The sequence below is a fragment of the Ranitomeya imitator genome, chromosome 2 (genome assembly GCF_032444005.1).
Source record: "Ranitomeya imitator isolate aRanImi1 chromosome 2, aRanImi1.pri, whole genome shotgun sequence".
NCBI classification, from domain to species: Eukaryota; Metazoa; Chordata; class Amphibia; order Anura; family Dendrobatidae; genus Ranitomeya; species Ranitomeya imitator.
Genome location: NC_091283.1, coordinates 828,260,125 through 828,278,595, shown reverse-complemented (window position 1 = coordinate 828,278,595; position 18,471 = coordinate 828,260,125). Strand labels below are relative to the sequence as shown.

General features: G+C 39.0%; 1 protein-coding gene across 1 annotated transcript in view; it reads right to left on the bottom strand.

Moving 5' to 3' along the window:
• SLIT1 (slit guidance ligand 1) overlaps positions 1-18,471 on the bottom strand; it is a 364,458-nt gene that overhangs the window by 104,952 nt on the left and 241,035 nt on the right. The window contains exons 5-8 of the mRNA XM_069754045.1: positions 17,706-17,777; positions 15,888-15,959; positions 13,407-13,478; positions 866-1,029 (exon numbers count right to left, since the gene is read on the bottom strand). Of these exons, the coding sequence (XP_069610146.1) occupies positions 866-1,029; positions 13,407-13,478; positions 15,888-15,959; positions 17,706-17,777 (380 nt within the window). The remainder of the gene's footprint in view (positions 1-865; positions 1,030-13,406; positions 13,479-15,887; positions 15,960-17,705; positions 17,778-18,471) is intronic.

The window sequence follows — 18,471 nt, the reverse complement described above, 5'->3', positions numbered from 1 at the left end:
TACATTACTGATCCTGAGTTATATCCTGTATTGTACTCCAGAGCTGCACTCACTGTTCTGCTGGTGCAGTCACTGTGTACATACATTACATTACTGATCCTGAGTTACATCCTGTATTATTCTCCAGAGCTGCACTCACTATTCTGCTGGTGCAGTCACTGTGTACATACATTACATTACTGATCCTGAGTTACATCCTGTATTATACTCCAGAGCTGCACTCACTATTCTGCTGGTGCAGTCACTGTGTACATACATTACATTACTGATCCTGAGTTACATCCTGTATTATTCTCCAGAGCTGCACTCACTATTCTGCTGGTGCAGTCACTGTGCGCATACATTACATTACTGATCCTGAGTTATATCCTGTATTGTACTCCAGAGCTGCACTCACTATTCTGCTGGTGCAGTCACTGTGTACATACATTACATTACTGATCCTGAGTTACATCCTGTATTATACCCCAGAGCTGCACTCACTATTCTGCTGGTGCAGTCACTGTGTACATACATTACATTACTGATCCTGAGTTACATCCTGTATCATTCTCCAGAGCTGCACTCACTATTCTGCTGGTGCAGTCACTGTGTACATACATTACATTACTGATCCTGAGTTACATCCTGTATTATACTCCTGAGCTGCACTCACTATTCTGCTGGTGCAGTCACTGTGTACATAAATTACATAGGATACTGATAACCCACCTAAACAATTAGTTACAACAACATATTTTTGTACAATTTCCCTATTCGCGATGACTCTATAGTCCTCTTGACACTATAACAATATTTCAGGAGATATAAAGTCATCATAAAACTCCAGAGCTGTGGAAAAGTAAGAATTAAACAGAATTCTGACCTGAGCAGCTAAACTCGTGTTTCTGGACTTCCGCCACGTTAAGCCCGCGGAGCTGGAGTGGCCCGGTGCACTGTGTGAAGAGCCCAATGGTCGGTCTTTGGCGAAGCCACTGAGAAAGCCAGGCCAAGTGACAGTCACAGAACAAGTTGTTAGAATGGAGGCGGCTGGAAGAAGGACAGAAGACGATCAGAAGATCACGTAAAAAAACTCTGCTTCACAGATTCATTGTTTACATTATAGACACAAACAGTCGCATACAGTAGAATGCACGGCTACAATGAAAGGTTACATTGTAACACGCCAACATCCTCAACATTAAACACTTGTCCTGATAATTCCCTGCTCACACAGCTGCTAGGCTTGTAATGAGGCAGAGCTCTGGAAGACGAGGAGTTACAAAACTGTACAAGTTGGACATCCCAGTGCAGGTTTAGCACATTCCTGACTCCACCATAAACATGAGAGTTCAGCATAATTAAGTCAAAGAAACGAGGAGAAAAAGCTTCTCAGTTGGTTGTTTATATCCCACAAGGACAAAGGACAGAACATATCAAAATCCGACACGCCCAATCTTTCCTTTCCCTTCTGACTATGAGAATTATTAGGACACCATACACATACGATCACTATTTGACACATATGACCAATTTAACCAGTTCAAGTCAGGACCATTTACCCCCCCATTCCAGATCAGAAACATCTTCAAGTTTTTTTTCCTACATGTGGTTTAAATAGTTGTAAAAAAAGATTTGTGTTCAACTGATTTTTGCGTCAATATTTTTTTTTGTGATACATGGAGCTTCATTTTTATGTCACACTAGATGGTGGCCCGATTCTAACGCATCGGGTATTCTAGAATATGTATATAGTTTATTTATGAAGTTTTCAGAATAATGCAATTTATACAAAGGATTCGGCCGGCCGCGACCAATTAGCGAAGCGTGGTTCAAATCCCGCGCCAATTCGTTGGCGGACTGCGCCTGTCGCTGATTGTTGATGCACAGATACAGCAGAGAAATATAGCACAGCCAAGTAGCGTATAACACAGCCCACGTAGTATATAACAGCCCACGTAGTATATAGCACAGCCCACGTAGTATAGAACACAGCCCATGTAGTATATAGCACAGCCACGTAGTATATAGCACAGCCACATAGTATATAACACAGCCCATGTAGTATATAGCACAGCCACGTAATATATTCCACAGCCACGTAGTATATTGCCCAGCCACGTAATATATTGCACAGCCACACACTATATTGCACAGCCAAGTACTATATTGCACAGCCACGTCGTATATAGCACAGCCACGTAGTATATAGCACAGAGACGTAGTATATAACACTGCTCATGCAGTATATAACCCAGGCTACGTAATATAGAGCACAGCAATGTAGTATATTGCCCAGCCATGTAATATTTACCACAGCCACATAGTATATAGCACAGAGATGTAGTATATAACACAGTCCACGCAGTATCTAACACAGCCCACGTAGTATATGGCAATGTGGGCACCATATCCCTGTTAAAAAAAGAATTAAAATAAAAAATGGTTATATACTCACCCTCCGTCGGCCCCCGGATCCAGGCGAGGCGTTTACCGATGCTCGTCGCGATGCTCCGGTCCCAAGAGTGCATTGCGGTCTCGCGAGGTGATGACGTAGCGGTCTCGCGAGACCGGTACGTCATCATCTCGCGAGACCGCAATGCATGGACCGGTCACCGGAGCGTTGCGAAGAGCGGGAAAGGCGCTGGAAGGTGAGTATATAATGATTTTTTATTATTTTTAACATTAGATCTTTTTACTATTGATGCCGCATAGGCAGCATCAATAGTAAAAAGTTGGTCACACAGGGTTAATGGCAGCGTTAATGGAGTGCGTTACACCGCGGCATTACGCGGTCCGTTAACGCTGCCATTAACCCTGTGTGAGCACTGACTGGAGGGGAGTATGGAGCAGGCACTAACTGCGGGGAGGAAGGAGCGGCCATGTTGCTGCCGCACTGTGCCCGGGACTTGGGATTCTCTGTCTTTTTTATGCTAATATTGGGCAATATTGGTGGAACAATAATGGAAACGTGTATCTGTTTTTCTAATTTTTTTCCTTATGACCATGAAAAATTACTAAAGTGAATATAAAAATGTATTCCTCATTCTGTAACAAATATTTTTATATATCAGACTCATTTGTTTTAATTATCGGGGCGGGGCTAGTAACAGCAATTTGGATTAACAGTGGTGCTTTTTTTTTTTTCATATATTTTTATTTTATACCTGTTATTTTTTTATTTATTTTTTTCATGCATTTTTCACATTGTGCCCCCTCCATAAAATCATAAAAGACCTTTGGGGGGAGAGCATTTATATATTGATATATTTTTATTTTCATCTTATTTCCCCTGTAACTGGGGCTTGTATAATAACTCCCCGTCATGGGGTTACCACAACAGAAAGGAGCCAGAAGACCACAGCGTCTGATTGCTCCTACTCCAGACCTGAAAAGAAACACTTAATTTTCTTTTTAAATGGTGTTAATTTCTTTTGGCAGAACAGAGGTTAATCGGCCATGTTGGGAGCTCTGGGAGTGTGAGCCCTCAGCTGAGCTCCGTTAGCCACTCCCATCCCGTATATAATCTGGATCTTGATTGAAATCCATGTCAGAGCTAGCTTATGCTGCATAGCTTGGAGGAGAAGTGTTTGTATGAGCAGTTTTGGAGGAGTTATCTGTGACTGTTGCGTGGTTAGTAAGTGTGATAATTCCCTTCCCTCCTCTTACTTTGGATATTCCCCCGTTTTCCACTTCCCAGTGCATTCCTTTGTTATATGTGAGTGAATATTTCTATGCCTGGTGTTTTCAGTTACCCCTTGTTCGTGTTGCCTTGCTCATCGGGTTGGTGTACTGCAGTGTACGGTAGCACCCCTCTTCCCTGGGTGAGGGAAGAGAACAGACGGAGGGCTGATTCAGGAGATAAGGCAAGGGTGGTGGCCCCGGCATCTTCACCTTCAGAAGTATCGCGGGAATAGAGATGGCTAGGGTGCCCCCTAGTGTTAGGGATAGGGAAGGAGACCCTGGTCCCGGGTCACCTGACAGCTGAGTTGTGACACTACAGTTACAGGGGAATGCTATGACCTCTTCTATGACCCAGCAGCCCTTGTTCTCTCCTGATACACGGGGATCACACGTTCACTGTATATGAAGGTTGGAAGCTCCTTCAGTGTTTCTTATTACTGCATACAGAGCGCTTGATTAGCGCGATGGAGAAGGCAGAGACGGTAATAAACCATTTGTGCCTTCTCTATGTCGAAATTTAAAGAGGTTGTCCCATTACCGAAATCTTAGTCCCAGACTACCTAGGAAATAATCCAATTCTGTCTTCTTCTCGGGGTCCATGTTTGCTCCTGCGCGGATGCAGAATTTTCCAAAAGCAGAAACCTCCCTATAAAACTCCTCCCTGTTCCATCTGCGGGTCGTGTGTTTTCACCTTTTGGAGTTAAATCTTTGTAAAAGCTCATGTTTTATTAACCCCAGAATAAACGGAATATTATCTAAAGCTTGACGAATAATTAAATGCCTTTTAAGATGCCTCCTAGAAAGCTTCTCATTGCGATCATTTCATCCCTCGTCGTCTCCAGACTTATTACCATCCTTCCGCAGCCTATCCCACCAGATATGGCATTGTCATGTAAATATGGAAAAGACTCATTTATTCCCAACGCGAATAATAATTCCATCTCAACACACAAAGTGATCGGCTGAAATAGGATTAGGATATATTACATATTGCATGAGTAACGGAGTTATTACGGGATAAAGCTTTTACGGCCTCTTGTTAGTCAGGCGTGACATTCCATTAACCGCCAGCAAAACGACACGCGACAGCAGCGAAACGTCCCCGTTAATATGGGCGAGCCTCCGTTCTGGTAACATAATATCAGGCAATTCTTCATTAAAAGGAAATTAATAATTACCACTGATCCTGGACGTATTCAGCTAATGCGTAAAGATAGATCGCCTATCATGGAGGATGACAGATTAAGTATTTTCTCATTGGTCACAGAATACTAATAGTTCCTTCTATTAAATGAAGAATAAAAAAAAAAAGGTTTTCGAGACTTAAAAAAAAAATAATAATCTACTTTTTTTTCTCCAGAAACAGCACCACTTCTGTCATCAGGCTGTGTCTGGTATTGCATCCCCATTTAAGAGAATGTGACCGATCTGCAATGTTAGGCGCAGCCTGAAGACCGGAGAGGCGCTGTATCTGGGTAAAAAAAAATGATTCTAACGCCGGACAACTCGTCGGATCTGATCATGTCTATCAGGTGGTAAGTGCTGCACAACATGAAGATTATCATGTCCTAAAGCCCCTCCGCAGAAGTCTGACACTTTGTGTAATTTTGCATCTGTTATATCGATGTAATCTTACTCATACTGTATGTGCAGCACTGAATTAATGTCGCTTTAAAAAAATAAATAATAAGAATGCAACTTGCATTCAATGATTGCCGATGGCGTCATATTGTGACACGTGAGGTAAGATGACCACATGACCATTGAAAAAAATCCAAACTGATTTTTGGTTAGTTATGGGCTAATTGTTAGATTTATTTGAGACAGACTAATGTAACGGATCGCTAGCGATATCGTTGTGAAGTTGGTCAGTGTGAAGGTACCTTAATTGTTAGACATTTTACTATCTAGCAACAACAGTGATTGACAAAAGGGTCTCAGGAAGATGCTGCGTTATTTGAATGGGTTCATCTATAAACAATATTTATTACCGACCCACAGCATATGTGATCAAGGTATTACCATTCACCATGAAAATACGGGTACCTTATCCCTGCGTAAAAGAAGTACGGTAATGGTGACTATATGCCACCCATCTATATAGAGTAGATAACACAGGATCCACCATTCACAATAGGTGATGTCACAGCTCACCTCCTCCCCCTGTACAATGACTGATTACACCTGTATACAGTAGATAACACAGGATCCACCATACACAATAGGTAATGTCACAGCTCACCTCCTCCTCCTGTACAATGACTGATAACACCTCTATATACAGTAGATAACACAGGATCCACCATTCACAATAGATGATGTCACAGCTCACCTCCTCCTCCTCCTGTACAATGACTGATAACACCTCTATATACGGTAGATAACACAGGATCCACCATTCACAATAGATGATGTCACAGCTCACCTCCTCCTCCTGTACAATGACTGATAACACCTCTATATACAGTAGATAACACAGGATCCACCATACACAATAGGTAATGTCACAGCTCACCTCCTCCTCCTGTACAATGACTGATAACACCTCTATATACAGTAGATAACACAGGATCCACCATTCACAATAGATGATGTCACAGCTCACCTCCTCCTCCTCCTGTACAATGACTGATAACACCTCTATATACGGTAGATAACACAGGATCCACCATTCACAATAGATGATGTCACAGCTCACCTCCTCCTCCTGTACAATGACAAATAACACCTCTATATACAGTAGATCACATAGGATCCACCGTTCACAATAGGTGATGTCACAGCTCACCTCCTCCTGTACAATGACAAATAACACTTCTATATACAGTAGATAGCACAGGATCCACCATTCACAATAGGTGATATCACAGCTCACCTCCTCTTCCTGTACAATGACTGATAACACCTCTATATACAGCAGATAACACAGGAGCCACCATTCACAATAGATGATGTCACAGCTCACCTCCTCCTGTACAATGACTGATAACACCTCTATATACAGTAGATAACACAGGATCCACCATTCACAATAGATGATGTCACAGCTCACCTCCTCCTCCTGTACAATGACTGATAACACCTCTATATACAGTACATAACACAGGATCCACCGTTCACAATAGGTGATGTCACAGCTCACCTCCTCCCCCTGTACAATGACTTATAACACCTCTATATACAGTAGATAACACAGAATCCACCATTCACAATAGGTGATGTCACAGCTCACCTCCTCCTCCTGTACAATGACTGATAACACCTCTATATACAGTAGATAACACAGAATCCACCATTCACAATAGGTGATGTCACAGCTCACCTCCTCCCCCTGTACAATGACTGATAACACCTCTATATACAGTAGATAACACAGAATCCACCATTCACAATAGATGATGTCACAGCTCACCTCCTCCTCCTGTACAATGACTGATAACACCTCCATATACAGCAGATAACACAAGATCCACCATTCACAATAGGTGATGTCACAGCTCACCTCCTCCCCCTGTACAATGACTTATAACACCTCTATATACAGTAGATAACACAGAATCCACCATTCACAATAGGTGATGTCACAGCTCACCTCCTCCCCCTGTACAATGACTGATAACACCTCTATATACAGTACATAACACAGGATCCACCGTTCACAATAGGTGATGTCACAGCTCACCTCCTCCCCCTGTACAATGACTGATAACACCTCTATATACAGTACATAACACAGGATCCACCGTTCACAATAGGTGATGTCACAGCTCACCTCCTCCCCCTGTACAATGACTGATGACACATCTATATACAGTAGATAACACAGAATCCACCATTCACAATAGGTGATGTCACAACTCACTTCCTCCTCCTGTACAATGACTGATAACACCTCCATATACAGCAGATAACACAAGATCCACCATACACAATAGGTAATGTCACAGCTCACCTCCTCCTCCTGTACAATGACTGATAACACCTCTATATACAGTAGATAACACAGGATCCACCATTCACAATAGATGATGTCACAGCTCACCTCCTCCTCCTCCTGTACAATGACTGATAACACCTCTATATACGGTAGATAACACAGGATCCACCATTCACAATAGATGATGTCACAGCTCACCTCCTCCTCCTGTACAATGACAAATAACACCTCTATATACAGTAGATCACATAGGATCCACCGTTCACAATAGGTGATGTCACAGCTCACCTCCTCCTGTACAATGACAAATAACACTTCTATATACAGTAGATAGCACAGGATCCACCATTCACAATAGGTGATATCACAGCTCACCTCCTCTTCCTGTACAATGACTGATAACACCTCTATATACAGCAGATAACACAGGAGCCACCATTCACAATAGATGATGTCACAGCTCACCTCCTCCTGTACAATGACTGATAACACCTCTATATACAGTAGATAACACAGGATCCACCATTCACAATAGATGATGTCACAGCTCACCTCCTCCTCCTGTACAATGACTGATAACACCTCTATATACAGTACATAACACAGGATCCACCGTTCACAATAGGTGATGTCACAGCTCACCTCCTCCCCCTGTACAATGACTTATAACACCTCTATATACAGTAGATAACACAGAATCCACCATTCACAATAGGTGATGTCACAGCTCACCTCCTCCTCCTGTACAATGACTGATAACACCTCTATATACAGTAGATAACACAGAATCCACCATTCACAATAGGTGATGTCACAGCTCACCTCCTCCCCCTGTACAATGACTGATAACACCTCTATATACAGTAGATAACACAGAATCCACCATTCACAATAGATGATGTCACAGCTCACCTCCTCCTCCTGTACAATGACTGATAACACCTCCATATACAGCAGATAACACAAGATCCACCATTCACAATAGGTGATGTCACAGCTCACCTCCTCCCCCTGTACAATGACTTATAACACCTCTATATACAGTAGATAACACAGAATCCACCATTCACAATAGGTGATGTCACAGCTCACCTCCTCCCCCTGTACAATGACTGATAACACCTCTATATACAGTACATAACACAGGATCCACCGTTCACAATAGGTGATGTCACAGCTCACCTCCTCCCCCTGTACAATGACTGATAACACATCTATATACAGTAGATAACACAGAATCCACCATTCACAATAGGTGATGTCACAACTCACTTCCTCCTCCTGTACAATGACTGATAACACCTCCATATACAGCAGATAACACAAGATCCACCATTCACAATAGGAGATGTCACAGCTCACCTCCACCTCCTGTACAATGACTGATAACACCTCTATATACAGTAGATAACACATGATCCACCATTCACAATAGGTGATATCACAGCTCACCTCCTCCTCCTGTACAATGATGCTTGCCCAGATTAGAGTATGCTTGGAGGAAACTTTAGTACAAACAGTCTGAATCTATTGTTACTATTGTACATGTGCCTAACATGAAGTCGGAGTTTATTATTAGGTCTATTGTCTTGTGAAAAAATCTTCATATTGTTTTCATTTACATAAATATGACAGATAAATTTAAAAAATATAAATAAATATGAAAACTAAAAAAATGTTTTACAATAAAAACAGTAAGTCATTTTCCGATGACAAATTCTCTTTGATAATGTTATATAATATATTGTAGTTGTATTATCTGTTTTGGAGCCAATCCCTTTAATAATTGCTGCTAAGCTTTGAATTGGCTAATTCTATTTGTCTGGTAAAGGGGCAGAAAGTGATATATGTTAGCCACATGAAAAAAGAAGAAACAAAAATACATGCATGACAAGGTACATTATAATGTTTTTTCCCTTTGCATGTTTTAAATTAGCCATTGTCTTGTTTACTGTTTTCTCAATTACTTATTACAATTGCAAGCAGAGGAAAATACCGCTAAACCACAGAAGAAACAGAAAATGCATCAACAAATACAAAATTAATATTCTGCCATTTACCATTGGCTGTGTAATATTCTCAGAAATGAGAAAAATATGACAGATATCCACAGAACACAAATTATTTTATATTTATGCTTGGTTTTGGAAAGTACTTCCCACAATTTCAAATAATACTGCCCCCTATGTACAAGAATATACCTACTATAATACTGCTTCTATGTACAAGAATATAACTACTGTAATACTGCTCCTATGTACAAGAATATAACTACTATAATACTGCTCCTATGTACAAGAATATAACTACTATAATACTGCCCCCTATGTACAAGAATATAACTACTATAATACTGCCCCCTATGTACAAGAATATAACTACTATAATACTGCCCCTATGTACAAGAATATAACTACTATAATACTGCTCCTATGTACAAGAATATAACTACTATAATACTGCCACCTATGTACAAGAATATAACTACTATAATACTGCCCCCTATGTACAAGAATATAACTACTATAATACTGCCCCCTATGTACAAGAATATAACTACTATAATACTGCTCCTCTGTACAAGAATATAACTACTATAATATTGCTTCTATGTACAAGAATATAACTACTATAATACTGCTCCTATGTACAAGAATATAACTACTATAATACTGCCCCTATGTACAAGAATATACCTACTATAATACTGCTTCTATGTACAAGAATATAACTACTGTAATACTGCTCCTATGTACAAGAATATAACTACTATAATACTGCCCCCATGTACAAGAATATAACTACTATAATACTGCTTCTATGTACAAGAATATAACTACTATAATACTGCTCCTATGTACAAGAATATAACTACTATAATACTGCCCCTATGTACAAGAATATAACTACTATAATACTGCTCCTATGTACAAGAATATAACTACTATAATACTGCCCCTATGTACAAGGATATAACTACTATAATACTGCCCCTATGTACAAGGATATAACTACTATAATACTGACCCTATGTACAAGAATATAACTACTATAATACTGCCCCCTATGTACAAGAATATAACTACTATAATACTGCCCCTATGTACAAGAATATAACTACTATAATACTGCTCCTATGTACAAGAATATAACTACTATAATACAGCTCCTATGTACAAGAATATAACTACTATAATACTGCTCCTATGTACAAGAATATAACTACTATAATACTGCTCCTATGTACAAGAATATAACTACTATAATACTGCCCCTATGTACAAGAATATAACTACTATAATACTGTTCCTATGTACAAGAATATAACTACTATAATACTGACCCTATGTACAAGAATATAACTACTATAATACTGCCCCCTATGTACAAGAATATAACTACTATAATACTGCCCCTATGTACAAGAATATAACTACTATAATACTGCTCCTATGTACAAGAATATAACTACTATAATACAGCTCCTATGTACAAGAATATAACTACTACAATACTGCCTCTATGTCCAAGAATATAACTACTATAATACTGCTCCTATGTACAAGAATATAACTACTATAATACTTCTCCTATGTACAGGAATATAACTACTATAATACTGCTCCTATATACATAAATATAACTACTATAATACTGCTCCTATGTACAAGAATATAACTACTATAATACTGACCCTATGTACAAGAATATAACTACTATAATACTGCTCCTATGTACAAGAATATAACTACTATAATACTGCTCCTATGTACAAGAATATAATTACTATAATACTGCCCCTATGTACAAGAATATAACTACTATAATACTGCTCCTATGTACAAGAATATAATTATTATAATACTGCCCCTATGTACAAAAATATAACTACTATAATACTGCTCCTATGTACAAGAATATAACTACTATAATACTGCCCCCTATGTACAAGAATATAACTACTATAATACTGTTCCTATGTACAAGAATATAACTACTATAATACTGCTCCTATGTACAATAATATAACTTCTATAATACTGCTCCTATGTACAAGAATATAACTACTATAATACTGCTCCCTATGTACAAGAATATAACTACTATAATACTGCCCCTATGTACAAGAATATAACTACAATAATACTGCTCCTATGTACAAGACTATAACTACTATAATACTGCTCCCTATGTACAAGAATATAACTACTATAATACTACTCCTATGTACAAGAATATAACTACTATAATACTGCCCCTATGTACAAGAATATAACTACTATAATACTGTTCCTATGTACAAGAATATAACTACTATAATACTGACCCTATGTACAAGAATATAACTACTATAATACTGCCCCCTATGTACAAGAATATAACTACTATAATACTGCCCCTATGTACAAGAATATAACTACTATAATACTGCTCCTATGTACAAGAATATAACTACTATAATACAGCTCCTATGTACAAGAATATAACTACTACAATACTGCCTCTATGTCCAAGAATATAACTACTATAATACTGCTCCTATGTACAAGAATATAACTACTATAATACTGTTCCTATGTACAAGAATATAACTACTATAATACTGCTCCTATGTACAAGAATATAACTACTATAATACTGCTCCTATATACATAAATATAACTACTATAATACTGCTCCTATGTACAAGAATATAACTACTATAATACTGACCCTATGTACAAGAATATAACTACTATAATACTGCTCCTATGTACAAGAATATAACTACTATAATACTGCTCCTATGTACAAGAATATAATTACTATAATACTGCCCCTATGTACAAGAATATAACTACTATAATACTGCTCCTATGTACAAGAATATAATTATTATAATACTGCCCCTATGTACAAAAATATAACTACTATAATACTGCTCCTATGTACAAGAATATAACTACTATAATACTGCCCCCTATGTACAAGAATATAACTACTATAATACTGTTCCTATGTACAAGAATATAACTACTATAATACTGCTCCTATGTACAATAATATAACTTCTATAATACTGCTCCTATGTACAAGAATATAACTACTATAATACTGCTCCCTATGTACAAGAATATAACTACTATAATACTGCCCCTATGTACAAGAATATAACTACAATAATACTGCTCCTATGTACAAGAATATAACTACTATAATACTGCTCCCTATGTACAAGAATATAACTACTATAATACTGCCCCTATGTACAAGAATATAACTACAATAATACTGCTCCTATGTACAAGACTATAACTACTATAATACTGCTCCCTATGTACAAGAATATAACTACTATAATACTGCTCCTATGTACAAGAATATAACTACTATAATACTGCCCCTATGTACAAGAATATAACTACTATAATACTTCCCCTATGTACAAGAATATAACTACTATAATACTGCCCCTACGTACAAGAATATAACTACTATAATACTGCCCCTACGTACAAGAATATAACTACTATAATACTGCCCCTATGTACAAGAATATAACTACTATAATACTGCCCCTATGTACAAGAATATAACTACTATAATACTGCCCCTATGTACAAGAATATAACTACTATAATACTGCTCCTATGTACAAGAATATAACTACTATAATACTGCTCCTATGTACAAGAATATAACTACTATAATACTGCCCCTATGTACAAGAATATAACTACTATAATACTGCCCCCTGCAATTGATTTTTTTTTTTTTACAAAGATCAAGGTGACTTTTTCCCAAACTACAAACCCATTTTACTTACAAGGTCCTCAGTTTCGGCATATGGTTAAAACTGGAAACAGGAATTGTAGTGATGTTGTTGTTGTTGAGGGTTCTGAAAGAAAGATGAGAACATTTTAATCATACAGAGTTAAAAGTTACAGAGATTGGTTAGGATGAGAGCGAGAGATAACTCTCCATACTTCCCCTTACACATCGTCAGGACAATGGCAAGAGCGGAAAAAGCTGCTGCCAAAGACCTCTGGCAGTGGCTTACAGAGCTCAGCATATATGAGTACACCTCCTTTGAAAAGTAAGTTTCATAGAAATAAAAAATTAACCCATAACATGAAAGTAAGGTCAATAATATTAGTTTCATTATAGAATCTTCAGTTTTACTCAAAATAATCGATGCAAAAATGAGAACAGCCAACATCAAAGGTTGCTACATCTAATATTATGAATGATCTCCATGAATTTTAAGGACAGCACCAAGTTATCTAGACATGGAATGAGCATACTGGCAATATATTTTAACACTTGTCTTTTTCCATTCTTCAAGAACGAGCTGATTTAGAGCCTGGCTGCCGGATAGAGAGTGATGACAACTTGTCTCGTCAGAATCCCCCATAGGTGTTCGGTTGGGGTCAGATCAGGAGACACTTGGCCACTGAGTCACTTTCACCCTGCTCTTCTTCAGAAATAGAGCAGATGGTTGTTTATGATCATTGTCATGTTGGGAAAGTGCACGTCTACCAAGGGCACGGAGTGATGGCGGCATCTTCTCTCTCATTATACAGCAGCACATCTGTGAGTTCATGATCAATGACATGTAGCCCCCGACACCAGCAGCTCATGCAGCCCCACATAAGGATGCGGTCACCACCATGTTTCACTGTAGGCATCAGGCATTTTTCTTTGCACTCCTCACCTTTGTGACACCATACAGTTTGATTCCATCAGTTCCAGAAACATTTATCTTGTTCTCATCAATCCACTGTATAGAGTCCCAGTATCTTCATATTTTTCAGCATGGGTCCTGGCACATTGTAGGTGGCTTTTTTTGTACATGGGCTTTAGGAGAGGCTTCCTTCATGGATGACACCCATACATGCCGTTCCCCTGCAGTGTACACCATATTGTGTCACAGTAAACAATCACCATGGTTTGGCTTTCTACTTCTTTAGATAACTGCAGTGAACTTGTATGTGGAATGTCTTCAACTCTTCTCATCAGAAGAAGCTCCATTTTAGGTGGCACCTTCTGAGGTCACCTGGACGTCTCTTTGAAATGGTTACAATTTCATCTTTTTAACATTTCTGTATCACTTTTACTGCAGTTTCTGACTGATAAGTAAAGCTTTGCTGACATTCTTGTAGCCTTCACTTTTTTTGTGTAGAAAAATATATTTTCTTTCTCAGGTCTTGTGATACTTCTCTTCCATGTGGTGCCATTGCTGCCTAGTGACATTTCTCTTCCATGTGGTGCCATTGCTGACAGCATAAGATAGGAAGGGGTTTTCTTTATTACATAAAACTTTTTTATAATTCAGGACACCTGTGTAACGAATAATCAGACTTACTTGTGGTCGAATTCTTGTTCATTAGAATTTTGCAATCTAAACTTTAGCTTTGCTCCTAACACTTTTATTGTAGTGTACTCATTTTTGCAACATAAGAAAATATTTTTGGGGGGTTGCAAAATAACAAATTCTGTTTGCAATCAATGGGTCTTATTTATGGGAGTACTTTGTAGCATCGTGTCCCATAGAAAATGTGGATTCTGAAAGGAGACTAAAGGTTTTCTGACAAATCTGTTGAGGTGTACTTATTTATGCAACACATATAGGTACATATTGCACATTAGTTTTATTGGGTACAGGATGTGATGGCTTGGAGGAAGTACGCAGGAATGTTCCCAAGGCAAAAAATGTGAAAAATAAACCACAAGCACAACTGACAGCAATTTACCATCCATCTCTTTAATGAAGATCGTTATGAAATTACTTTCTGGAGAAAACAGGCGCACATAATTGTGACTTACGCAACAACTGCTGTGTCCTCTGTATCAACCACTGTTTGTTTTTTTTTGCATTTTGCCAGATGTTACCTTATAGCGAGTGCTGTGTCTCTTATACGCTATTATTTTTTATTCCCTCGAAGACCAAGTGTGAAAGCCATGATCGCATTTTTACATGGAGTACTGAAATTCTGTAATTGAATATATATACTTTAATATGTCATTGTTTTTAATTGTTTTGTTCTGTTTTTTTGTTGTTGTTTTTTTTGTGCGGGGAAAAAAAAGAAGTGTACGAAAATAGACTTGGCAAAATCCTCATAATCCACTTCATATTCTTTTCTGACCTTGCCAAGCTAAGTCATATCTTTTATTTTTTTTTTACCATTTATAGGGCTCAATTTGAGAGGATCTGAACCAAATACATTCTGGAGTAAGAATTCTGCGTAACATATAGAAGGTGCATATATAAATATGGGTCTGTAAACTGAATACTTCATATACTTACAACACTTCCAGCCCCCGAAGAGCGCGGAAAGCTCCGTCCTCGATACAACTGATCTGATTCTTGTCCAGTTGTCTATGGATAAAAGACAAGATTACATCAGTAGACGGTTCACAAGATGAACAGTGGTATACCCAGCTATTGTAGAGGTATTGCTCCTTTCCCCCCATACAACAATGCTACATTGCTGTTTTACTTTCCGTGTTCAAGCTCCCTAGTAGTCTGCTTTTAACTGCTGCCCTGCAGGAATCTGTACTCTGATGTCAGAGCAGGGACCTTTCCCTGTCTAGGCCTCTCTGCTTCCATCTCTGCATTCAGAGAAGAAAAGACCCTGACACAAATTGTAAGTATAGTAGCTATTCTTATTGGGCAGCAACAATCAGAAGGTAAATCAGCGCTGCAGCATAGCGTTTGGGTGAGAAGGCAAAATAAAGTAATTAAGTGTATTAAAAAATATAAAACTTTGGCCAATCAATAATTATGGTACATTATTTAAGTTACTCTTTAAAGGGAATCTATCAGCAGGTTTCTGATATGTAATCCAAGAGCAGCGTGATGTAGGGGCAGAGATCCTGATTTCAGTTATTTGTCACTTACTAGACTGTTTTGCTGTTTTAATAAAATCAGCATTTTATCAGCAGGAGATTATCACTACAGGACTAAGTGTTTGGTGCCTCCTGGTTCAACCACATCCCCAGCACTGATTGGCAGCTTGGTGACAATATACAGTGTACACAGAAAGCTGTCAATCAGTGGTGTGGGTGGGGTTATACACACCTCAGTATACCTACCTCTGCTAGGTCCACAGCACAGAAAACTGTGATTGTATCACAACTGCTGCACCCAGCAAACTAAGTGATGCATTGCTAGAATCAGGGTTGCTGTCTCTACATCATCCTGCAGTCAGATTAGATTTCTTTAAGAGATGATCATGTAAGTGAAGCAATCATGACAGGTCTGGAGAACAAAGTGAATGCAGCTCTGCTCGGTCACTGCGTCCCATTCACTGCGTCCCCTGCAGAGCAGCAGCGCTCCTGGTCATCTGGTTGCGCAGAAAACCGTCTGGACTCATTCATTTGATTACAGCTGCACTGCAGTGGGCTGCTGAGAATGGCCCTGTGCAAAGTAAAACCTGTGAAGGGGAAATAGTGTTCCAATGTCTTTATTCTCAAGGACAGTGGGGGCCCAGAGGTCAAAGCCCCAGCGATTACTTGTTTTAAATTGTACTATTTTCCAGGTATTGTAAAGATATGAATTTTTGTAATACACAGTACTTCATTAGCTTATCTGTCTTCCTTTTCCCCCGAAAAAGCTGTTACTGTGTTGTTTTAATACCCAATACACGCTCCTTTAAAAGCTCTTTTGAACTGCTGCTCTGTAAAAATCCATACACTATGTTCAAAGTACCAGGGTGGGGAGCAGGGAAATTTGCCATCACTTACTACGATGGGGCCAATCCCTTTAAGAGTAGAATCACCAAAATCACAAACATGGTACAAAAATGTTTATTAAAAACATCTTGCACATTTCATGACTGATCCAACCGCTTGATCATCCGGTACCTGTAGAAGAGGTCAGATTGACTTCTAAACGCGCAGAATATTGTTAATAAGTGTTTTCATCTTAAATATGATTTTTGTTTAGCTAGATGGGGCATCCAGCGCATTGTTAGCATGTTCCGATGTCATTACACTGCCTCATGGTGGGCACACTTATACGTTCATGTTTTTCCTGGCAGTAAGCTGGTAATGTTGTTTCGCCAGGCTAAAGACCACTGACACCTTGGCACATCCAAGTCACATCAGAACTTTTGGGACTTACAAGTTCTTGAGTTCTGTCGCTCCCCGGAAAGTTTTTCTTGGAATTGCTTGGATCATATTCTCGCTGAGATCACTACAAGACAGAAAGAATATTTCCTGTTATCCTTATGTTACTATGGTGCAGTGGTCTCATTTCTCCTGATATATGCACATACTGTATGTAGGGATCATACACCCTGCAGTGTCACACAAAGGATCACATAGTACATCAACCTCTATGCAACTGATCGGCGGGGATTCCAGCAGTGGGACATCTAGGAACCAACTTCAAGGACCTTCAAGGACCTTGTTAACAAGGAGTTTCTCCTACGCCGAATAATCCAACCAATTTTTCTTATGTAGATATTAAATGGCACCTCTGCATAGAGCATGTGCAACTAGTGTGTGTCCGACATTGGAGAGAGCGTTCTGTGTCGACACCTGACTAGTGCCGGGTGTGAAGGGGGCTGGCTGACTGCTCATGTTAACAGCCAAGCCAGCCCCCTTCTCGGTCTACTCGTAGGCTGTGATAGAGAAGGGGATCGCTTTAGCTCTTGACATGAACAATCAACCAGCCCCCTTCACTCACAGACGTACCATCACAGGAGTGTCTCAAGCTCGAGGTAGAGCCAAGACCATGTGGATATCTAGAGACCGGGGAAATTCAAGTCGTATGTTTTCCAATGTTAAGGTTTTTTTCTAGCCGGACACCCCCTTTAAATACCAATTTATTTACTGTTGCTCCATGCATTACTCTCTCTGCACAAATAATGTCTCAGGATATTTAC